The sequence below is a fragment of the Anser cygnoides genome, chromosome 3 (assembly GCF_040182565.1).
Source record: "Anser cygnoides isolate HZ-2024a breed goose chromosome 3, Taihu_goose_T2T_genome, whole genome shotgun sequence".
Taxonomy (NCBI): Eukaryota; Metazoa; Chordata; class Aves; order Anseriformes; family Anatidae; genus Anser; species Anser cygnoides.
Genome location: NC_089875.1, coordinates 18,845,084 through 18,866,315, shown reverse-complemented (window position 1 = coordinate 18,866,315; position 21,232 = coordinate 18,845,084). Strand labels below are relative to the sequence as shown.

At 46.3% G+C, this 21,232-nt stretch overlaps 1 protein-coding gene across 7 annotated transcripts in view; it reads left to right on the top strand.

Annotated features, from left to right (window-relative positions):
* The window catches only part of GALNT14 (polypeptide N-acetylgalactosaminyltransferase 14), a 98,838-nt gene that overhangs the window by 32,738 nt on the left and 44,868 nt on the right, over positions 1–21,232 (top strand). For all 7 annotated transcript variants that reach the window (XM_066993612.1, XM_066993614.1, XM_066993613.1 and 4 more), the window contains exons 3-7: positions 6,540–6,638; positions 12,962–13,029; positions 14,777–14,842; positions 16,731–16,852; positions 20,525–20,612. In XM_066993612.1, coding sequence (XP_066849713.1) covers positions 6,540–6,638; positions 12,962–13,029; positions 14,777–14,842; positions 16,731–16,852; positions 20,525–20,612 — 443 coding nt within the window. The remainder of the gene's footprint in view (positions 1–6,539; positions 6,639–12,961; positions 13,030–14,776; positions 14,843–16,730; positions 16,853–20,524; positions 20,613–21,232) is intronic.

Here is a 21,232-nt window from a genome sequence, read left to right as displayed (position 1 = left end):
TTGGGGACTATACTGGTGGACAGAGCTTGGCAGAGTTGACTGAATAAGCGTGTTTTGGTTCTTTGGTTCTTTAAGAAAAAGAAAAAAACAGGAGTTAGCAATTCCAGGATAAACCAAAAGCAAAGCTCTTAGTGAATCTACAAGTAAAAATACAGGAAAATCTAAGGCCTAAGTGATCTGTTTTTCTCATCCTGCAAAGGAAGAGCTTTCATTTAGATCTTGAATGTTTTTGACACTCTTAGTCATCTGAAAATGACAGGCTGTATTTAAAAGTAAGTGATTTCAAATATCAGACAGAAAGTACGTGCTGGACTTCTGGGGAACAAATGACGCAGTGGAGCAGAAGCAATGCTGTGAGATCACCAGCATCTGTCAGAGCCTTTGGCAGGAAAGCATCGCACAGCTGGAGTGGCTGCTGCACCAGGGAAGGGGAGGATGGGGGGCAGGAGGTGGTGGCAGGGGTGGTTCTCTCTGAGTTCATGGGGACCAGTGGTGGCCTCTGGTGAGTCCTGGCTGATGGGTTTCAAAACCACACATTTTCTCGAGGTGTCCGAGGTATGCTGACGCCTAACCATCCGTGGAGGCGCCCAGTCTCCTCTTTTACCTCCAGGTACATTCTTCCTTGTGATACACAGAGGGGATCTCCTCTTCTTAAAGGGGAGAGAAAGCATGCCATAAACCACACCAGGGCTCACTGGTGATTTCAGAGGATGGGTATTGCTTCATCACCAAGTGCTTTGATGCTCCCAGGTGCCATTGATCACTCTCTGCTAGTGCATCCATTTGCCTTTGGCCACCAAAATGTATTGACTGCTTGTCTTACAGTTATTATGTGCCATTGATTACTTTGATAACTTCCTGTAAGTAATTTACAGTAAGAATCACAGAATGGCTGAGGTTGGAAGGGACCTCTGAAGATCGTCTGGTCCAACCCCCCTGGTGAGCAGGATCACCTAGAGCACATTGCACAGGGTGGCATCCAGGTGGGTTTGGAATATCTCCAGAGAGGGAGACTCCACAACCTCTCTGGGCAACCTGTCCCAGTGCTCTGTCACCCTCACAGTAAAGAAGTGCCCTCTCATATTCAGCTGGAACCTCCTGTGCTTCAGATTGTGCCCCTTGCCTCTTGTCCTGTCGCTGGGCACCACTGAAAAGAGACTGGCTCTATCCTCTCGACACCCTCCCCTCAGATATTTATACATATTAATGAGGTCTCCCCTCAGTCTTCTCTTTTCCAAGCTAGACAGGCCCCATATTCTCAGCCTGTCCTTGTACGACAGGTGCTCCAGTCCCAAAATAATTTTCGTAGCCCCCCTCTGGACTCGCTCCAGTAGCCCCATGTCCGTCTTGTACTGGGGAGCCCAGAACTGGACACAGTGCTCCAGGTGTGGCCTCACCAGGGCTGAGCAGAGGGGGAGGCACAGCCCGCTGGGCTATCGGCCACTCCTCCCAGCTTTGTGTCCTTAGCAAACCTGCTGAGGCTGCGCTCTATTCTACCGTCCAGGTCACTGATGACTAAGTTGAACGAGACTGGACCCAGTACAGACCCCTGGGGGACACAGCTGGCTACCGGCCTCCAACTGTACTGCACCACTGAGCACAGCCCTCTGAGCTCTGCCGTCCAGCCAGTTCTCAATGCACCTCACTGCCCGCTCATCTAGGCCACGCTCCCTGAGCTTGCCTGTGAGGATGTTATGGGAGACGGTGTCAAAAGCCTTGCTGAAGTCAAGGCAGATAATATCCACTGCTTGCCCCTCATCTACCCAGCCAGTCATCCCATCACAGTAAGCTCTGCAGAAACCTGCACACTGAAGTGGTTTTGAGCTATCACAGCACTGAGGTGGGTTTGGACTTCTCCAGATCCAATTAAGGAGGTGTGTTGAGATCAGAGACCTTTTCTGTTTTGTTTTGCTGTGTGGTGCCAGGAAGCTGTGGTTGGAAAGTGTTCTCCCTAATGAATCTTTACATCAATGAAGATAGTCTTAAATATAACTTGAGGTTATCCTGGCTTGTAAAGTTCTTTAGTAAATGATTGGTGTCTTTCTGGGAAGGTGCAAGGTAACCGATTTTGCTTTTACTTTCAACAGGTGAAATCCTTTGATGTCCCAGTAGACATCAAAGAGTAGATATTTTAATATAGATTTTTAAAGTAGAGTTTAAAATTCTACTGAAAATGAAGTTTTTTTCTTTCTGTTTTTATTTTTTCACATATATTGGTTCCTTTTTCCTTTTTGTCTTAATTCTGAGAAAGGAAGGGTGGTGTCCTAGCTTCGGCTGAGATAGAATTAATTTTTTCCTAGTTGATATAGTGCCGTGCTTTGGATTTAGGATGAGAATAATGTTGGTAACACAGTGATATTTTAGTTGTTGCTGAGCAGTGCTTACGCTAAGTCAGGGACTTTTCAGCTTCTCATGCTGCCTCCTCACTGAGGAGGCTGGGGGTGCCCAAGGAGCTGGGAGGGGACAGAAGCAGGACAGCTGACCCAAACTGGCCAAAGGGATATTCCATCCCTTATGGTGTCGTGCTGAACAATTAATATGGGGTGTGTTGGCTGGGAGGGGGGAAGTGTGCCATTGCTTGGAGACTGGTTGACCATCAGTCAGGAGGTGGAGAGCAATAATTGCATTGTGCAACACTTGCTTTGTCTACTCTTTTTGTTGTTACTGTGGTTTTTTTTTTTTTTTTTGGCGTTTGTTTTTCTTTCCTTTTTTTGATATTCTCCCCCATCCCACTGCATTGGGAGGGGGAGTGCACGAAGGGCTCTGTGGGGTTTAGCTGCCTGCCATGTTAAACCACGACAGGTGGGAGGAAGTCAAGAACCAAGACAGACCTTAAATCATTGTGGAGGGCCCTACAAGTCTGAATTATTCATGAGCAGCTTTGAAAATCAAGACCTGTGGTCTGGTTTTCAAATGCAGCCATGCTATTCTCTCCTTCCATTGCAGTAGGTTGCTAAGTAGCTTAGTAGTTTTTTCCCCTCCCCTTTTCCAAATACAAAAATCCAGGTAATTTCTAATATATTATAAATGCATTATCTTGTCAGTCCGACGTTTCACAGGCAAGCAGCACATCATGTGCACAGAAGGCTGGTTTTTCCTTCTTGCATTTCCCCCTTTCTTCAAATTTAGCTTTTTGATTATTTTTTTTAGTTACCTATCTTGCAGGGAAAAGAAAGAGAGAAAGGAGAGGAAGGGAAGGAACGAAAAAAACAGAGAAAGAAAGGAAGAAAAAAGGAAAGAAGGGAAGGAAAAAAGGAAAGAAGGAAAGAGAGGCAGCAAATTAGAGGAAATACTAATTGTGCACCACCTAAATATAGCAGTCCTTGAATATCCAGAAGCTATGGAGAAAATCTCCTTATGGGTCAACCTGCCATTGATTTGAACCCCAGTTCCCATTGGCAGTGCCTGCCCTGGTGGCAGTCTGAGTGCTGGTCATTCAGGCAGAACCCTTTTGACTGCCTGAACCCTTTTGGAGGCATGCACCAGGTTGGCAAGCCCTCTTCTTCCAGTGCGGATACAAGTTGGGAACTTTGATGTTAATATTAACTCTCCCTTGAGGTTGCTTTGAGATCTGTGTAATTAATTTAGTTTACTTTTTCTGTGACCTAAAAGGAATTTGTATGTGTTTACCTTTTTTCCACCAAGTTCTTCTCCGCTTCTGGCAGAGTGTCTGAGTCCGTACTACTCAGCTCATGGGTGTTGCACTGCTGTGACTCTTGCACGCGTCTTCTCTCAGGTGGCATGTCAAGCTTGGAGAGGTGACCAGTGTCAAGGAAGGTCAGCTGGAAGCTAAAGTGCTTGTAGGTTTGTCCATCAGCAGTGGTGTGAACACATCCCGTTTCAGATGGGGGGTACAATAGCATGGTCTCTGACCAGAAGCACGAGGATTAAAACAACCCAAGAAAAATGTCTTCAAAATGGGGTCTTTGAAAGTCTGTGAGGCACTGAGGAGCCCTCAAAGATTGGGATATTGCAAGAGGGTTTGTGGTTCCTGTGCTGAGTGCAGGACTCGGGCTGTCTGCTCGTTGTCTTCACAGACAGGTGCGCTGTAGTTTATTCCTAAGCTATTAGCAGCATATTGGTAATATGGAGAAAGGATGTTCTGCCCTGAAGGAAATAACAGCAAGTGGCCCATTTGGGCTGGGATTTTCAAAGGGCCATTCCTAGGGTGTCTGCAGCCAGCATGTCCCTTCCATAAACAACTTACTCAGAAATTATTTAAAATTTGAATGGGAAATAACCTTCAAACAGAAAAGTGAAACTTACCATTAAGTGAAAGCTTGACTTCTTGGCTTTTAGGAGGAAATACTAATTGGCTCTCCAGCTGGGTGTTGTCTCCGGGGTGGTTGGAGTGGGAGCCTTCAGCCCCCAGCCTCGTGGGTGCCAGCTGCTCTGAGCTGGTGCTAATAACATATTATTTTTGTGTGTGTGTATTTTTAGGAACAACCTGAAAAATATATCCTTCAAGCTTTCTTTCATTGGTTTCCTGAAAATGTTGTGGGTGTTTTTGCTTTTTTTTTTTTGGTTGTTGTTGTTCAATTGGGTGACCTATGAAATACCATAAGCAGCACAAAACATTTATCTAGTGACAGCCTGAGGTAGCACAGGCAGCTCGTAGCAGGTTTATCTTCATTATTACAGCAATTTTAGGGCTGCATACTGCAATTTTCACTTGCAGTGAGGTATTAAATTGAAATTACCCCAGATGTAATTGTCACACAAAATAATTCTGGACATGCTGGATTTAATGCTTTTCCAAGCTGTGGTTTTTATTACCTAAGCGAGAGCCAAAAACCACTCAAAGTCAACAACTTAAACTGAAATTTGCCTTCTCAGGAGCCAGGATGTGTAGCTGCTGTTAAATTGTGTGTGGGGGGGAAAGGGGCCAACTGGAGGAAATACCAAGTCTAGGTGTTGATGGAGGTTTTGCTGGGTCCAAGTAGCAGCGCTTGCTGCACTACTGCACTCAGTAGTGGCAGCTCAGCCATCCATCACATCTTTGGGAAGTTACAAGCCTTATTAAACAGAAGTTAGGAGTGGGTTGTAGAGCTTTGGATGGGTTCGTATAGGAAGTTTCAGTGTTTCCTGCATGCATGTTGTCTAATTAGGAAGATGTAATGCATACAAATCCGGACTTTTAAAGACAAGTTATTGTCACCTACAGGAGCCTTCATTGCATCGCTGCAGGCTCAGCCAGCGTGCAATATCTGCAGCGCTCCCACGGGTGGCTGATACATCATGCATGCACCGTGGCATTGTATATTAGCTTCTTAACTATCGTAGTAACGTTTTGATGACTTAGTACTTTCCACCTCCCTTTGTTCTTTCCCTGAAATACCTTCCGTTATTTGCTACGCAGACCCCCACTGCCGAGTGCTGTGCTGGAAGCGGGTGGAAAGACCCAGCCTGGAACAGCTGGCAGATAATTGTGTACAAGTAGCGCGGGGAGAGCAATTGTCCTAGTCTGTCACTGCAGCTCTGCAAAGCACAGGAGAGTTGAGCCTGTGTGCAGCAAACCACACGCTGCAGTGGCAGCAGTTTGCGTCTCGTGAGGTTGGGTTGGCAGAGCTCAGCTGAAGCGTGCTACTGACAACAGCTGATTTAGGGTGAGCTTGCAAATATTTTGTCCCACCCAAGATGTCTTTTTTTATTATTATTATTATTATTGGAATTATGTAACCTGTTGAACAAGCACGATTGCTGTGATGGAGACCTCTTTTGGTTGGGTGTGGGACACACTGCTGCCAGTGGTATGTCATCTTAAGGCTGACAGTGACCTAGGAAGACAAGCCAAAAGCTGCAGGTTGCAAAGCTTCAGTTGTCAAGTTTTGACTGCTCTTGGACCAGTCTGCATGTGTGTCCAGGAATGCTGGAAAGCAAAGTTGCAAAATTGTGTTCAGGAAATAATTTCTGGAGATCTTTTTTTTTTTCTCCACTTTTTTTCTCTGTGCTGATTGTAGGTTCAGAACTCTGTATTTGGTATAAATCAAATGTGAGAATAAACTATTATGAGCATTTATTTCTGTCCTGATGGAGCAAGTATCTACAAAATGGCTGGTTCAATTTAAGAAAGACAAATACTCATCATGATAACCCAATGCTTTTGATACAACGCAAATCCCTGTGAAGCTCACGAAACCACTGAGACAGGGTATAATTGCAGCTGATCTTCTGCAAGAAGGCCTCACCTTTTGTGTGAAGGATGTGTTCCTACTGCCTGTGAGCGTTGGAGCCTAATGGCTCCAAGAGAGCACGCCAGATGGGAAGAAATGGTTAGAGAAGGGTTGCAAGCTGAGTGGCTCCTTTCTCATCCCTTCCTAATAATAATTTTTTTTTCCTGCTTTAATCCTCAGTGACTTGCTTTACGGTTTCTAGACTCCTTCAAAAAAGATTCATGCAGATGCACAGATGCAGAAAAACTTTTTTTTTGTTATTTTTTTTTAAAGTAGTGTTAATGGCTTGTGTTAATGCTTGTGTTAACCTCTGCTCCCACCTTGAACTTCAGCACCTGAATGCCCTTTTTCTCTTTCTCTCCCCAGGTGTTTGACCCTGCGCTATCACCAGGATCTCCCGCCAACCAGCATCATCATCACCTTCCACAATGAGGCCAGGTCTACCCTGCTGAGGACCATTCGGAGGTAAGAGCTCCCTGTCTATTGGAGCATATTTGTAAATGCTTTTAGAAAAAGTGAGCAGACTTGAGGTCTTTGTGAATAAAGGCAGAATGTGTCTGCACTCACTGCAGTAAAGTGTCTGGACCAACCAGCTATGATCTGAAACAATTACCAGGAGAAATTAGAGTGCAATCTGGTCTCTGAAAAGCAGGTTTTACAGTGAGATGCTCAGGAAGCAAGTAGCTGTGCTCTCTTTGCAGGTTCTAGCACTGGGCACTCTTGAGGTAAAGGCAAGAGATTACACACAGCCTGGGGTAACAGCTTTTAAATTCAGCTGGGTCCCAGTGCTCGGCTCTGTGTTGTCCCCAGTGTCTAGAGAGGTCTATTATTTTGCGGATGTCTGCTCTGGTATCGCTGCTTGAGCTTCTCCAGTGACATATCAAATGCCAGAAAGGCTTGCTAATTGAGAAGCCCTAACGGAGTGCGCACAGATGAGATTTTCAATGATAGTTTCTTTGCTCTTCTGGCTTTGGAGTGCTTTGGGCATGTGGCCATTCTTTCATTTGTCAGTGTGTTCTTGTCTGGGTTTTGCTGTAGTGGATAGAGTAAAGGCTTCATTTTCACCACAGATTTTTAAAATCAGCATTTAATCCCAGTGTATGCCTTGATGAGAACTCTCTTGTGGGAAGATTTAACGAGGTTTATCTTTGAGAGGTCTCAAAGAGACCTGTTTGAGACCTGTCTCCAGGTTTTGGCTAGTGGCTTCCTCTATAGAAAGCTGGTGTGTTCTCTGCTGTCTGCCAATAATAAATGTTTTGCAGGTGTGTTTCATGCCCATGCAGTGAAGGCTTTGCTAGCAGCAAGTCAGGCCATAGAATCCAAGCTTCCGTAGATGCCCAGGGGCAGCTCTTGTTTGCCCTTGGGGAGGAAAAGTTAGCTGGGTTCAATGTGAAAGCAGTCCAGCCTGCAGGACAGTTGTCAGTTAAACCATGACTTTCCCAGGGAGCCCCTGCCATCATCTGCACTGGTCAGACTGGGTTGCTGGCAAGGGGGAGACTTCAGCTGTGCCCTGTTTGCCATCACATAGATCCTCAATGCTCCTCTAGAAATAGCATTCTTCCTCAAGTGAGCATACCCAGTGCCACAAGTGAGTTAGACAGTCCTGAAATTGAATTCCTGCTTTGCTTTATGGTTCCCTGCCCAATCCCATCTCATTCACTTCACACTTAATTATCTATCACTGCTTTCTCTGTCCTAGGGTGTGTGGATTTTGGGTGTGAATAACTCTGACACTTTATGCTGTGTACCAGCTCCTTCATGCTGGACCTTCTCTTTTACCTTTATGGTGCCCTGCGTGGGGTTACCATCCTCCAAAAACCACTGTAACAAGGATGGTGAGGCAAAGCTAAGAACAATCCTCTAGAGCATTTATAATTGAACAGGCTCCCCAGGGAAGTGGTCACTGCACCGAGCAATTTAAGAAGAGATTGGACTGTGCACTTAGTCACATGGTCTGAACTTTAGACCTGTGCGGTGCCAGGAGTTGGACTTGATGATCCTTAAGGGTCCCTTCCAACTCAGGATATTCTATGATTCTATGATTCTATGATTCTAATGTGTGAAGCACAGACAGACTTTAGTCACGTATCTCCCCACATCTTGGGACCTGACTGTTCTGGCAGATATGGTCAGGAGTGATGTTAGACCTTATGCCTGGATCCCCCCTGCCTCTCCCATGGCTGCTATCCTACACTCCCCTGATACGGTCAGGGACTTCTTCTGGTCCCTGTGGTTTGGATATGATCTCTCAGGAGCAGGGTTTGATGTTTTCCTCCTGGTTGCCACACTCAGAGGTTTGCTTTGACCCTACCAACCCTAGGCCCACCAGCCCTTGGTGGCAAGTCTTGCTGGTGATGTGGCTCCTGCCCTGCTCCTCTCTGGCCGTGATTTTACTTGCAGTGCCATCTCCCTGTCTGTGTTTGGACCCAGTTGAGAGTTCATCTGCCTCTTCAGCCTCTGTGCATTAAGTTGCTGCGCCTTCTGACTGATTTGTCAGAAGTAAATGCTTAGTTTAATGAGGTCTTCCAGATAATTCCATCCCGCGGTGGCTGTAATAACATGGATCATTGTCCATTGGCCAGTAAAAGCAGTGTCCTCCTGACACTATTTTGTGCCTTTTGGAGCAGCTTGTGACCAAGTATCTCAAAACACTTTGAGCACAGCAGCGATTAAAGAGGCCCTCATCTACCCCATTCTCATCGGTACATCCCCATGGGCAGAGCATGGTGCATTCGTAGTATAACCCAGGTGGGAGGTGGATGGGCTGAGAAACAGAGCTGATTTGTCTGTGGCTGGTAGAAGAATTTGGGGTTACAAATCTGATTTCCTCGGCAAGTTAGGTTTTCCATCCTTGCTGCACAATGAATACTGTCTATAAACCTCAGTTGCAGGAGCAAGAAATGGTGCAAAGGGAGATTGCTGGGCTTGTCTAAACCAAAGGGAGACGGGGCACCAGTCCTGCTAAGGGAACACTTCTCACAGGACTGTGTGTAAAGAGAAACTGAGCAGGAGGAATGTTGCTATTTCAGGCTTGAGAGCCTGAAAGCTCACCGTGTGCTCAGATAGAGCTGCAGGCTCTGTAGTTGTCCTTGGCTCTTGGTAAGCATACAAGCGCTCTGCCCCATGAAGCAGGGACGCTAGTATGTGGCTCCTGAGGCAACCCTTACACCAGTCACATTGCAAACATTTGCAGCGTTTTGTTGATGAGCAGTATGTGTCGTTCAAACTACTGAGAAAAACTAGCGGGCTGTGTGGAATAATGAATGAAATAAAAGGTTCCATGGTCATTTCTCTGACCATTTGCCAGTTGGAAGAAGACGAAAAAAAAAAAGCTAAATTAGTGGTATGCCCAAATCTCTGCAAATAATTTAGTCAGCGCTTATAAATGTGTATACAACTCTGCTTGTGAAAGTGTCCAGGTAGTAGGGACTGGGTGTCTTAAAAAAGAGAGAAGGAGGTGGTGAATAGCAAAGTGGCACATCTGATTTTCAGAAACTGCCGCTAGATTCTTTCTTTGAGCCAGGCACTACTGGAGTGACCTTAGGCAAGTTTCTTATTATGCACCAGTGTTCAGTTTCACCTGTTTCCAGCTCTGAGACTCAGTGTGTTAAAGGTGGTGACCCTCTAGCACCATGGGGTGGCACTGTGTGGATAAACCCTGGGAGGAACAAGGGAGAGAAGAAGCAATACGGAAGTGACTTTTAGGGAAAATTTTCAGTTTTCTCTTCTCCTTCCCTCTCTTTCCACCTTGTACCTTTCCACAGTACTGGTGTTCCCCTCAGAGGGAAATGCTGAGCCTCTACCGCACTGTCCTCCCCCTGAGTGGCAATTGAAGAGGTGAACCCCATCAGCCGCAAACATTGCCGAGAAATATGGTGGCACCCCTCCACAGGTTACAGTCTCATTTCCTCTGCTGAGCAAATCTATTTATTCATCTATTTATTGCTCCGATTTGCAACGGGAGGCCACAGAGCAGGAATAGGGAGGCATAATTATTTCCCTCATACTGGCAAACCAATGCACATACTTTGGCAAAAGTCCTTTTGCGAGTACTGTGAGTACTGCATCAAATATTCAGATCCTTAATTAGCAGGTAGAATACCACACCTTTCATTTTCCCAGCACTTGAAAGAAAAAGGAGTGATGTCCTGTGCCACCAGCACCTTGCTCCTTATCCACGTGCAGCCGCCTTGCCTGTACCCTGGCCCTCCTGAGACAGGGAAATAACAAAGCCACGCACCTCCTTCCTCTGGCAGCGTGTTGGCATTGTGTAGGGCCTGTGTCATAACTGAAATGAGTCTGATTAAAGGAGCTAAAACAAGCCAGGTGTTGCTCAGAAACTCTATAATTAGCACTTTGGGCTGACTTTTTTTTTTTTGCTTAAGCCTTGGACTTTTTTATTTTGCTAATCATCTCTCATGGTTACTAAGTATACAGCCCCATAAGCACTTTTACCTTTTGATGTTAACATAAGAGAACTCTTGAATTTCAAAAAGCACGGTGGGTATTTGAAAGAATGAAATGCAAAAGCCACAGTGTAATCAAAGCTCATTATGATTATTCTTGGTGTGATGTCTCACTTTCTACATAATTAGCCGTTTTGAGTTGTCGAAGCAGTTCATTTTGGTGAACGTTTTTTCTTCTTGCTCTCATTCTGATCCTGATAATTGGGACCCTTGGCCCCTGCAATCCCCTATTATACTCCCAAAGGATTCATCTCTCTCTTTCTCTCTCTCTCCTTCTCTCTCCTTCTGTCCCCCTCTCCCTCTTTTTTCTTTCTTAACCTCCCCCTTCTCACTCTCTTGAGCTCTCTCCCCTTTGCACTCTTGCTTCTTTGCACTCCCCTGTTTTTCCCCCAACAAATCTCAGTATGGTGCAATGGAGAGAATTAACGGGTTCCTGAGGATCAATGTCCACAAGTCACTTCTGCAATGCAACTAGTATTCCAGGTGATGACCAAAAAATGCTGACTTCTGTCAGAGTGTCAGAACTGCTCCCTGAAAACATTTTCTGCATTTTTAGGAGTCACAGAACCATAGAATGGCTTAAGTTGGAAGAGACCTTGAAGGTCTAGTTCCAACCCCCCTGCAATGGGCAGGGACATCTTCCCCTAGAGCAGGCTTCCCAGGGCCTCGTCCAACCTGGCCTTGAACAACTCCAGGGATGGGGCATCTACAACCTGTCTGGGCAACCTTTCCAGTTCATCATCACCCTTTGAGGGAAGAATTTCCTCCTAAAAACTACTGTCAAGGACCTGGGTGCACTTGGTGGGTAATTTAGAAGGATGGGGAAGTCTGATGTGTACCTCAAGGGGATTTGATTTGGGGTAAGAATAGTCCATGAATTGTATTTTATGGTGGCAATTGCTATATTTATATAGTGCTGTATGCCATCACTGCTATATCAGTGGTCTTACAGTAAAAGTCATCCAAACTAATGAAGAATGAATTTTGATGGAACCAAGCAAAGTGCAGCAATGATAGGACTGGACAAATAAAGCAGTGTTGAAACCAGAGCTGGCTTCAGCATGCAACAATCCAATACCATGCACCATCTCTCTTGCCCTGAAGGACTGTTACGACAGAAGGAGCCCAAAGCCATGGACAAAATGAACTCAACAGATATTTTGAAGCAAAGACCCATAGACTAAAGGAATGATATCTGTGTGAACATACACGTAAAAGACAGTAAAAATTGTGGTGATTAATTGGGGTGTATTAGAATGCACGAGACCTGAGCATGATGCAAATGGTTTGGAATAATGGGTGGATATCATCTTGGTTTCATATGAGATAGGGTTAATTTTCTTCATAGTGGCTGATGTGGTGCTGTGTTTTGGATTTAGGAGAAAAATAATGTTGATAACTCACTGATGTTTTAGTTCTTGCTGAGCAATGCTTACGCTAAGTCAAGGACGTGTCAGCTTCTCATAGTGCCCTGCCAGTGAGGAGGCTGGGGGTGCACGAGAAGCTGGGAGGGGACAGCACCAGGACAGCTGACCCAAGCCCTGAGGGTTCTGCTTCAAGAAGTCAGCCTTGACCCTCTGTTGGGGCAGGATTATACGTATCTATGTGTAGTTCTGCTGACCTCTGTGCTGTGTGAGGGAGGGAAAGAACAGGTCCAGCCATTTCAATAATACAGAGAACCACCATGGTGTTGTAATTAAGAGGAGATTGTGGCTTTCAGACACATTTCCTAGTGGCTGTACCCCTGGGGGGAGCTGTGGGCCATGTCATCCAGCCTCTTTATTTTATCAAATAGGCAGGCAACAACCTGCTCTTATCCTCTCTGTAGCTTTTGAAGCACAATCAGCTCACTGATAAAAACAGTCGTCCTGCCACAGCTGTGAGCTTTGTAATGATGGGTTTTAGCTGAGTAATTTTCTCTGTGTTGGCCCTGCTGGCAGTGGATACCATGTCATTAGCCCCAGGAGAGGTGGAAGGGTGACGGAAAGGAAACTGTGCACCGTACAGATTGCTGAAGCCTCTTCCTCCAGGCTTTATGGGCTGCTCTGCTTTTGCTCACAAATGCGGTAAGGGTGAATCTCGCCTATTTCCCGAGAATATCAGGTGCTCAGCTCTTGGGTCAGGCTGCAGAGAGCTGATACCTGGGCACTGCTGGATATGGGGTGGGAGACCGGTTTCTTGGTCTTCTCTCATATACCCTTTATGGAAATACAAGTCTGGTTGTGCTTTTGCAGCGACTGGTTCCCAGGTTTTTCTAACCCTGTTTGCTGGGTTGTTGAGTTGGTCAAGCACTGTCACAGATTTTTTCTCTTTGTTCTTTAGTGTGCTGAACCGCACCCCAGTGCACCTTGTCCATGAAATCATACTGGTGGATGACTTCAGCGATGATCGTAAGTGATCCTTTCTGTGTTAACCAGAAACCACTCATTGATTGTCACAAATGTAAACAGGAGTGGAATAGGTATAGGGATTCCTGCATGAGTTGCCGATTTCTGAAATGCATCATCTATAGCACTGTATGTGACACAGCCCACATCCTCCTGCCACTTTCCCCTGGTTGATAGGATGACTTGAGTGAAATCAGTAGGTCCAATCTTCAGCAGAATTCCATAGCTGAAGCCCTGAGGGCTCTCAGGGAATGGCCCTGGTTGTCCCCAGGTAAAGATCTTACCTGGTACAATGAGCTAGCTAGTGGAAGATGCAGGTGCAAAGAGTAAGTGCTCAAAAAGTCTGTCTTAGGCATAAAAAGAATAAAAAACTACACCTAGACTGAGTGGTCCATGGCACTCACATTTCAAGGAGCTGCAAAATATAAGTATTTACTAGGAAATGTGAAAAACAAGCCAGATAGTTTGTTTGTTTTAAAGAGAAAGGTATATATACACCTTGCTCTTGGACATTATAAATAGGCACTGCCTCGGAGGATGCTAGGGGCAGATTTCACAGCAGATCCAATTCTTGACTGTCTCTCTGGCATTGCTGCCTGGATTGGGAGTCACCAAAACCAGGAAAGGGGGTTGCAGGGATTGCAGTGAGCTTGGGAGCCACTCCAGTGCACTGGAGGCCAGGCGAGGCAAGTCTGGGAACTCTTGGCTGCTCAAAACCAGCACTTCTCATCTGTCTTACATCTGGCCCCTTCTTCTTTCTTGTGACAGTCTGAGCCTCCTGGAATACAATCTGCATATATTTACATAAAAATGCATACATTTGCATAATATGTTTTAAACATATGGTCAGCTTTTCCCTGCAACCCACTCCAAGCAATTGGTGCTTTTATCTCAGTCCCAGTGGCATCTCTTTTCTCACATCTGTCAGCCCCTTAGAGTACCCTGAGTTGGAAGGGACCCACGAGGATCATTGAGCCCAACTTTTTGACCTTTTATTCACTGGGACGCAGTTGTTCTGCACACAGATGGCACATGCTCACGGGTTCCTGCTATTCCCAGCAACTTTCCATCATGTATACATAGCAAACTTCTGCCACCTTTGCTCCCCTGGTGCACACAGATAACCTCAGCTCCACATATAAGTTGTGGGGAAGTACTGGTATGATGATATGTCTATAAGCAAAGATTGCTGAACCAGGATGAATATGTTCAGAGGAGCATGCACAGGCAGGGGCTGGAAGGAGGGATCACGGTAGAGGCACATGCACTTGAGGCTGTGGAGGTGGTAGGATGGGCACGTGCAGGAAAAGGGGCTGTGTTGGATGTTCTTGCTAATGCATCTAGTCCAGCTCATGCTCTGTCCTCCTCCTGCTCGCTGAGGGAAAGTCAGGCTGGGAGGGTTGATGCAGGTCACCTCAGGAGCTTCCTGCCCCACCACAGGCTTATATGATGCTCTGCAGTTCCCCCAAATAGTCATTTGCATTAATGTACAAAAGGCCAGAACTCTTCTTCTACACTGACTTTATAGTGCAATTCAACTATTCCTGGTGTAAATGCCCTGGGTTTACACTGCTTTTGTGATAACTGCTGCTCTGTCTGTTGTGATAAGCTGAAGGGTAAAACCACTGTGCACCACCTGACTGGTCACACTGCAGCAGGGTCCCCTCCCTGCTCCAAATTTTTCCCTGGACTATTTCTGTGGCCACCTGAGTGCTGCCAGGTGACATTGATTTCCTCTGTGCTTCCAAAGCTGACGACTGCCGCTTGTTGGCCAAGCTGCCCAAGGTGAAATGCCTGCGGAACAGACAGCGTGAAGGTAAGAGCCAGGTGCCCTGGGCCCATACAAGTGGTGGGGAACGCAGATTTTGGAAGGCGTGAGAGTGATGGAGCAGGTGGTGGTGGGGAGGGTAGTGGAGGGAGTGCACCAATAGAGCCCTGGTAAAGTAATGATAAAGGGAGACATGATAGAGGGCTGGGAACTTAAATGGATTCTACCCTCTCTCCCCCAAAAAGATGGGTCTATTAATATAGCCAAGGCAGCTCTGCTGTAGCTTATTAGCCGTAAAATTAGAACGGGCAAAACAAAGCCTTGGGTTTTCTTTTTAAAGATGTTTGATCTAATGAAAGAGATGAGAACTGCTCTTGCTGCTGCTCTGGATTTTTTTTTTTAAATGTAATTAATTATATTTTAAAGATCAAGATGGGCTTTATATATACCCTATTGGGCTACTGCTTGCAACCTTTTGAGACATTTTCCCGTTCAACCCTATAGTCTGAATGGGTATTTTCAAGTCCTGCTTTGCAGTATTAGGCAAACAAAACCAGAAAAAGTTTTCCCATACTGAAAATCAAAGTCATGTGTATTGGGTTGGGGAGACTGAGGAGCAGAGAGGGCTTGTCTGTGTGCTTTCTCCTGAAAGTTTCAGCTCTGCAGGAATGGTGTCAGGGTGGCATCACCACCTGGATGTACAAGCCTGCATTAGCAGGAGGGAATGGAGGTCTCCACAGGTTTGCACCTCCTTCACACATTTCTTTCCTGTGCGACTGGGATATGTGCTAATGGGCTTATATGCTCTTTGCCAATACTGGATAGACCTGGAGGTATTAGTACTGCATAAAGGAATCAGGATTTGGGAACCCAGCCTGAAGGGCTTACTCCACTTAGTACATCACTGACGCTGTCTCCCTCAGGACCTGCCAGGATTTGGGGAGAGGTGATGCAGTAGGCCCTGGCTACCCACAAGATCATAGATGCTGGAGAGAGCAACATGGGGACAACCTGTGTTGCAGGAGATGACCTGGGAAGATGTGGGATTGCTCTAGGCTTTGTTCTCCCTGTCCCCCTCCCTCCTGTTCAATGGCTGTTCCTTGGCCCCTTCGCTTTAGGAAATTTTGATATGAAAGATAGTGACCTCCTTCTGCATGGCATGCTCCTTGCCACCCTTATATCTCTTTATATTTGCTGCTATCTTGCATTACCTCTGTTTCGCCTTCATTCTTCTTCCCTTGAGCATCCTGTGTGTCTTCCTGTCTGTCCAGTTGACTGTCCCCTTGTTTTCCTTGGTAGAAAATATGTTCCTGTTGAGCTGCAGGTCAGCAGTGCCCAAGCTGGCAGGCCAAGAAAGGTGTAACTCTGGCCCGAAATGGTTCCAACCTCAGCTCTCTGCTAAGAGCTGTTGGGATTCCATTTGGGGACTGGGGGCACTGGAAGCCATGGTCTTACTGAGGAATTGGCTTCACCCCATGCAAGCGTATGTGGTGCTGGGCAGGTGAAAGATGTGTTTAGGTTCCCTTCTGTCTCCTGGGGATATTATGAATGCTGTTAGCATCTAACACGTTGCATCTATGTTAGATTTATTACCTGCAAGAGTAAGAGTTAGATTTATTACCTGCAATGGTAAGCATTTTGAGTCCTGTTTTTGCCCCAGAAGGTAACAGAGGGAATAATTACACAAATTAAGGGTTGGCATAGGTGCCATAAATCGTTAATCTAGGTAGAGCCATTTATTTGCTTTGATGACCTTGGAAAACAGTTGGCGTGGCTTGCAGTGCTGGGAAGGGGGTGATGAACCTGAACCATGTTTTATCTGAATGGGTTTTGGGTGGGTCAAAGCCCATGGGGTGTGTGACGAGCCTCTGAAAAGCTGCAGGGGGATATTACCGAGACACCTTGGTGGCAGCTGATGTGGTGTTTCCCGGAGCAGGTCTGATCCGGTCCCGAATCCAAGGGGCGGATGTGGCACAAGCAGGAGTCCTGACCTTCCTAGACAGTCACTGTGAGGTGAATAAGGACTGGCTACTTCCACTTCTGCAGCGCATTAAAGAGGTGAGTGCTCTCTTAGGGGATGTGTTGCTGATGTTCATTCCCTCTTTTGTCCTAACAGCCATCATCACCATTGGGTGACCAGCTGCATGCAGGCATCTGCATAAGAAAGTGATGATCTTTTGGGGTGCAAAGTGTCTTTTTTAGGTCTTCCACCCAGCAGGCAAGTGGGAGAGAGTGTGGTCCAGTGGGACAAGGTGTCTCCTGGGGCAGTAGGGCTGTTACTTGGCAAGCGTGGGTTGAGCATTGAAAGGGGAATAACCAGGCAGTGCTCCAGCAGACTTTTTAATTAGGCTTATATAAAATGCTCAGTGCCGATGATTTAAAGGAGTGATGCCTCCTTGAATAGGGGCCGAATTTAATTTCATGCAAATTAACCACTAATAAATTGATTTAATAGGATTTAAATTCTGCTGATTTCAGAGCAGACAATGACACTCACCTTTCACTGGTGTAAATGCTGGCCAGACATATGTGCATGGAGGCTCTCAGCAGCGCCTTGTCACTCGCGTTAGCTGGAGTCCTGTGCTGGTGACCTGGGGGGATGGCAGAGGGTGCCCAGTGTGGATGCAGGTTCCCTCTGCTGTACCTCATTCCCCCACTGCTACTCCACCTCTTGCTCCTGATTGCTGGTATTTGCTACTCACTAATTTTACAATTAGCGAATTATGTTGAAATAGGGGCAGCTGAGGAGCAAAGAGGTAAAGCAAGGAAAGAAGCCAAGGCATTGGGTTCCGGAGAAACCTAGGCAGCACCAGGTTAGGACCTCTTGGTGGACAAGGGGAGTTGGTGCTGCTGGCACCCAGAGCACCAGAGAGGTCCCAGCCTTGGTTTGAAGGTTGGCCCACAGTGCTGCTAGTAAATGGCAATGTAATGAAAGTGGTAGTTTTGCGTTATCAATTGCAGCTCCTGTGAAATTATGAGAATGTGAGCTGTGAAAACCCACTTAAAAGCAGGCAGAGCTGCTTTCTCACATGGCTCTGGGAATGTGCCCCATGTTCAATGCCTGTGGGGTGGTTGAATGTAGACGCCACGTGCAGAATCTCTGCAGAAGTTTTGATGCTTTGTGGCAGCAGTGATGGCATCATGGATCTGAGAGGCAGCTCAGGAGGGCAGGCCAGCACAGGGAGTGTTTCTGAAAATGTGCTTTGCTTCCTTTTAGTCCTGCTTGTTCGATTTTTAACTGCTCACAAATGCAGCTGGACAGGGGCAGCAGGTGCCTAGTTTCCTCCTGCCCAGTCCCACTGTACCTGTCCTTTCTGTCGGGGTTAAAATATTGATCAGTGAGCTGTAAGAGATGTTACTGCTGACACCTTCAGGCTGTGCTCAAGAGCCGGATCCCTGCTGCAATGAGGATTAGCCTTGTTGCAGGAGCATTTTCTTACTATTACAGGTAGAAAGAGTCTGTTTGGCTTCTGGTGATTTGAAGCAAGCCAATGCTCTTTGTGAGCCACCTTGCATGTTGATTTGCATTTTCTTTCTTGGGCAAAGCATCTTTCTGCAGTTTCCCATGACGGAAGATGCAAGAGCCCATGTGCACCACCATGTACCCTCATGTAGGTGCACCTCAAACCCTGTGCTGAGCTCTCCTGGCTGCTGTTGGTGTCCCACCAAGACCTGTGCTGCCTTTCACACGCAGGCAGTGTGCACCCAGCGTGTGGACATGGCAGTGAGCCAGAGCGGGGAGAGAGCCTGGGAACGAGTGAGAGGGTGGTAGGGTGGCAGAGAGGTGTGCGTGCCCTCTGTGAGGGTCCACGGGGCTGCGCCCAGGATGGTGCGTGTCCAAAGGAGCCACAGCAATGATGCCTGTTGTGCAAAAACATGTTTGTGACTGGATGATTGTGAGTGTGGGGGCACATGCTCTTTTGTTTTTACTTAGGAAACAAATATATCTAAAGCCATTAACGTCACATTTTGACTGAATAACTTCCTAAAACTCTAATTGAGTGTACGGTGGTTTTATGTCATGAATCAATGAGCTTGCCCCCAAAATCGAATTTGCTAACGCTGATGGGATGAAACAGTGGATGATGAACTCCCACGTCCGGTCCCCCCCCAATCTGGTGCTGTCCTGGAATAGGGGAGGCAGGTGAAGAGCAACTTTACCATCTCGCCTTGCCCTTTTTGTTGACCATTAGAAGGAATGCATGGCTGGCATAAAGCTGGGAGACAAGCTGGACTCAGGGTCTTTTTTATGTTAAAACACATTGCTTGAGTTTAGGACCATTTTTAGAGTTTTGTGCTGCTGGTTTAGTTTCATAATAATGATAATTGCTTTGTTTTTGAACTATGTCTTGGAGAAATTCTCAGGTTTCTGAGATTTTCACGTGAAAGAGGTCTGATGATTCGGGTGTTGTAGATACTAGCATGCCGTGGCATGGGAACATATCCCATCTTGAAAAAATGAAAACCAGAAAGGTGAGGCTGCCTATATTAAGATCTGGTGCTTAACCCAAAATAAATAATAGCAACAGTACTGCGCTCCTGTATGTGCAGTGCTTTTCATTTGAGGGTCAGAGACACCTTCATGAAAGCTGAGTAAATATAAATGTCCTCATTATATGGCAGGGAGAGTGAGGCACAGAAAAGGTCATACTGCTGAAAATCAAACCTTTGCAGTATTTTAGATAGCCAAAAGGTAAAGGGGACTTTTTTGTGAGAAGTTTTGCCAAGTTTTGTAATGCTTATTTGGAAAACCTGATCTCTAGCCCAACTCCCCAGCACAGCTCATGGCATTCAGTTGCTGCTTCCTCTAGCTGCACTCAAGTACTTTTTTGTTAGGAGGAATTTCTGAAACAAAACCTTTTCAGAGTGGGAGAGGAAGACTGTGTGTGCTCAGATGCTTTTCTCCTCATGGCTGTGAAAAAAGATTTCATCTGGCGAGGGTGAAATCTTGAAGTTTGAGCTATAATTGGAGTTTGAGATTTTTGAAAAGGAAAAGGGAGATAAGAGACCAGCAAAAGCTGTCAGAGTCTCTTCCTCCTGTTTTTGTTCATAATTGTTTGTATAATCTCTTTGCCCATAACAAGATGTTAATCAAATCACCACCAACTATTTAAAACAACTTGGCTCTCTTTGTTTTAACCCTTTCACACCTTTGGCAAAACTATAACTGTATCCCCCTAATTTGTATATTGAAAATGTGGTTGCACTACTTAACCAGCTGTGTTTTCACTCTGTCATTTCAAATGCCTGTTTGTCGTTTGACTTTTGAAATTCAATTAAATGCATTTAAGGGAGGTGAAAAGGGAATACCCTGACGAATGTGCAAAAAGCAGACAGGTTTGCATCCAGCTGAGGTTTTTCTGCCAAGTTGGGCGCTGAGCACACACCAAGTCTGAGGAGGGGGAGTCTGTGGGTAAAGCAAGAGTCAGAAAGGGAAGTGAGTTTGGTGGTCCAGCAGTGCACAGTCCTTTGCCCAGGTGCTCACCTGCCCAGCCTGTCTTGGTGGCATGTCCCTGGGCTCCTCTGCCCTTTGGTGCTGCTCTCATTAATTCCTGGGCTGACCTGATGTGACGGCGGCGGCGGAGACAGCAACGGGCACTTGTCCATGAGAAGCATAAACAACATGAAAGTTTCCCCCTGCTGGATGGATCCAGGAGTTTGAGCCATCCCTTGGTCAGCTGCTGAATGGTGTGAGCTGAAGTCATGGGTCGTTCTGTTTCTGCTTTCCAGGATCCAACCCGGGTGGTCAGCCCTGTTATCGACATCATCAACTTGGACACTTTTGCCTATGTGGCGGCTTCCTCGGACCTCAGAGGTGGTGAGTGAGCACCATGGGCCCCATCCTGTAGTGTGAGTGTATACCAGCCCAAGCTGCTAGTGTCTCTGCACTGCACTGCTCCCTCCAGCTACCTTGCAAAAGGTGCATTAGCACTCCTTAGTGCTCCCTGGGCTCTTTTAAGGCTGACTTAGAGATAGACAGGCGTGGCGTGAGGATGGGTGTTTGCTACAATGGAAAAAAACCAATTGATTAGGATATAGGGTTGTGTCAAAGCCACCCTTTGCAGCACTGAAAGCCCAGCTGCTGAGGAGATTGGGGATGTCCAGACATCAAATGGTGGACACAACTCTGGAGTTTATTAGTATGCCTTTGTGCCTGTGCTATTTGTAGCGTGCAGTATCCACGAGAGAGTGTATCTGTGTGCATGGGGGGAGACGAGGAAACCTTACAAGGCTAAGGTTTCATCTGCAGCTTTAATTCTGACTTTTCCTGTTTTTGGAGTGCTTGGCTTTGGAATGGTAATGCGATGTGTTGTTTCTCTTTCATATGCAGTATGAAATGCATTAGTCATTTGACTTGTCTCCCAAGAGTTTTATCTCCATTGGCCTGAGTCATTTAAAAGTGGAGAAAATACTTCATCCAACATAGATTCTGTAGCC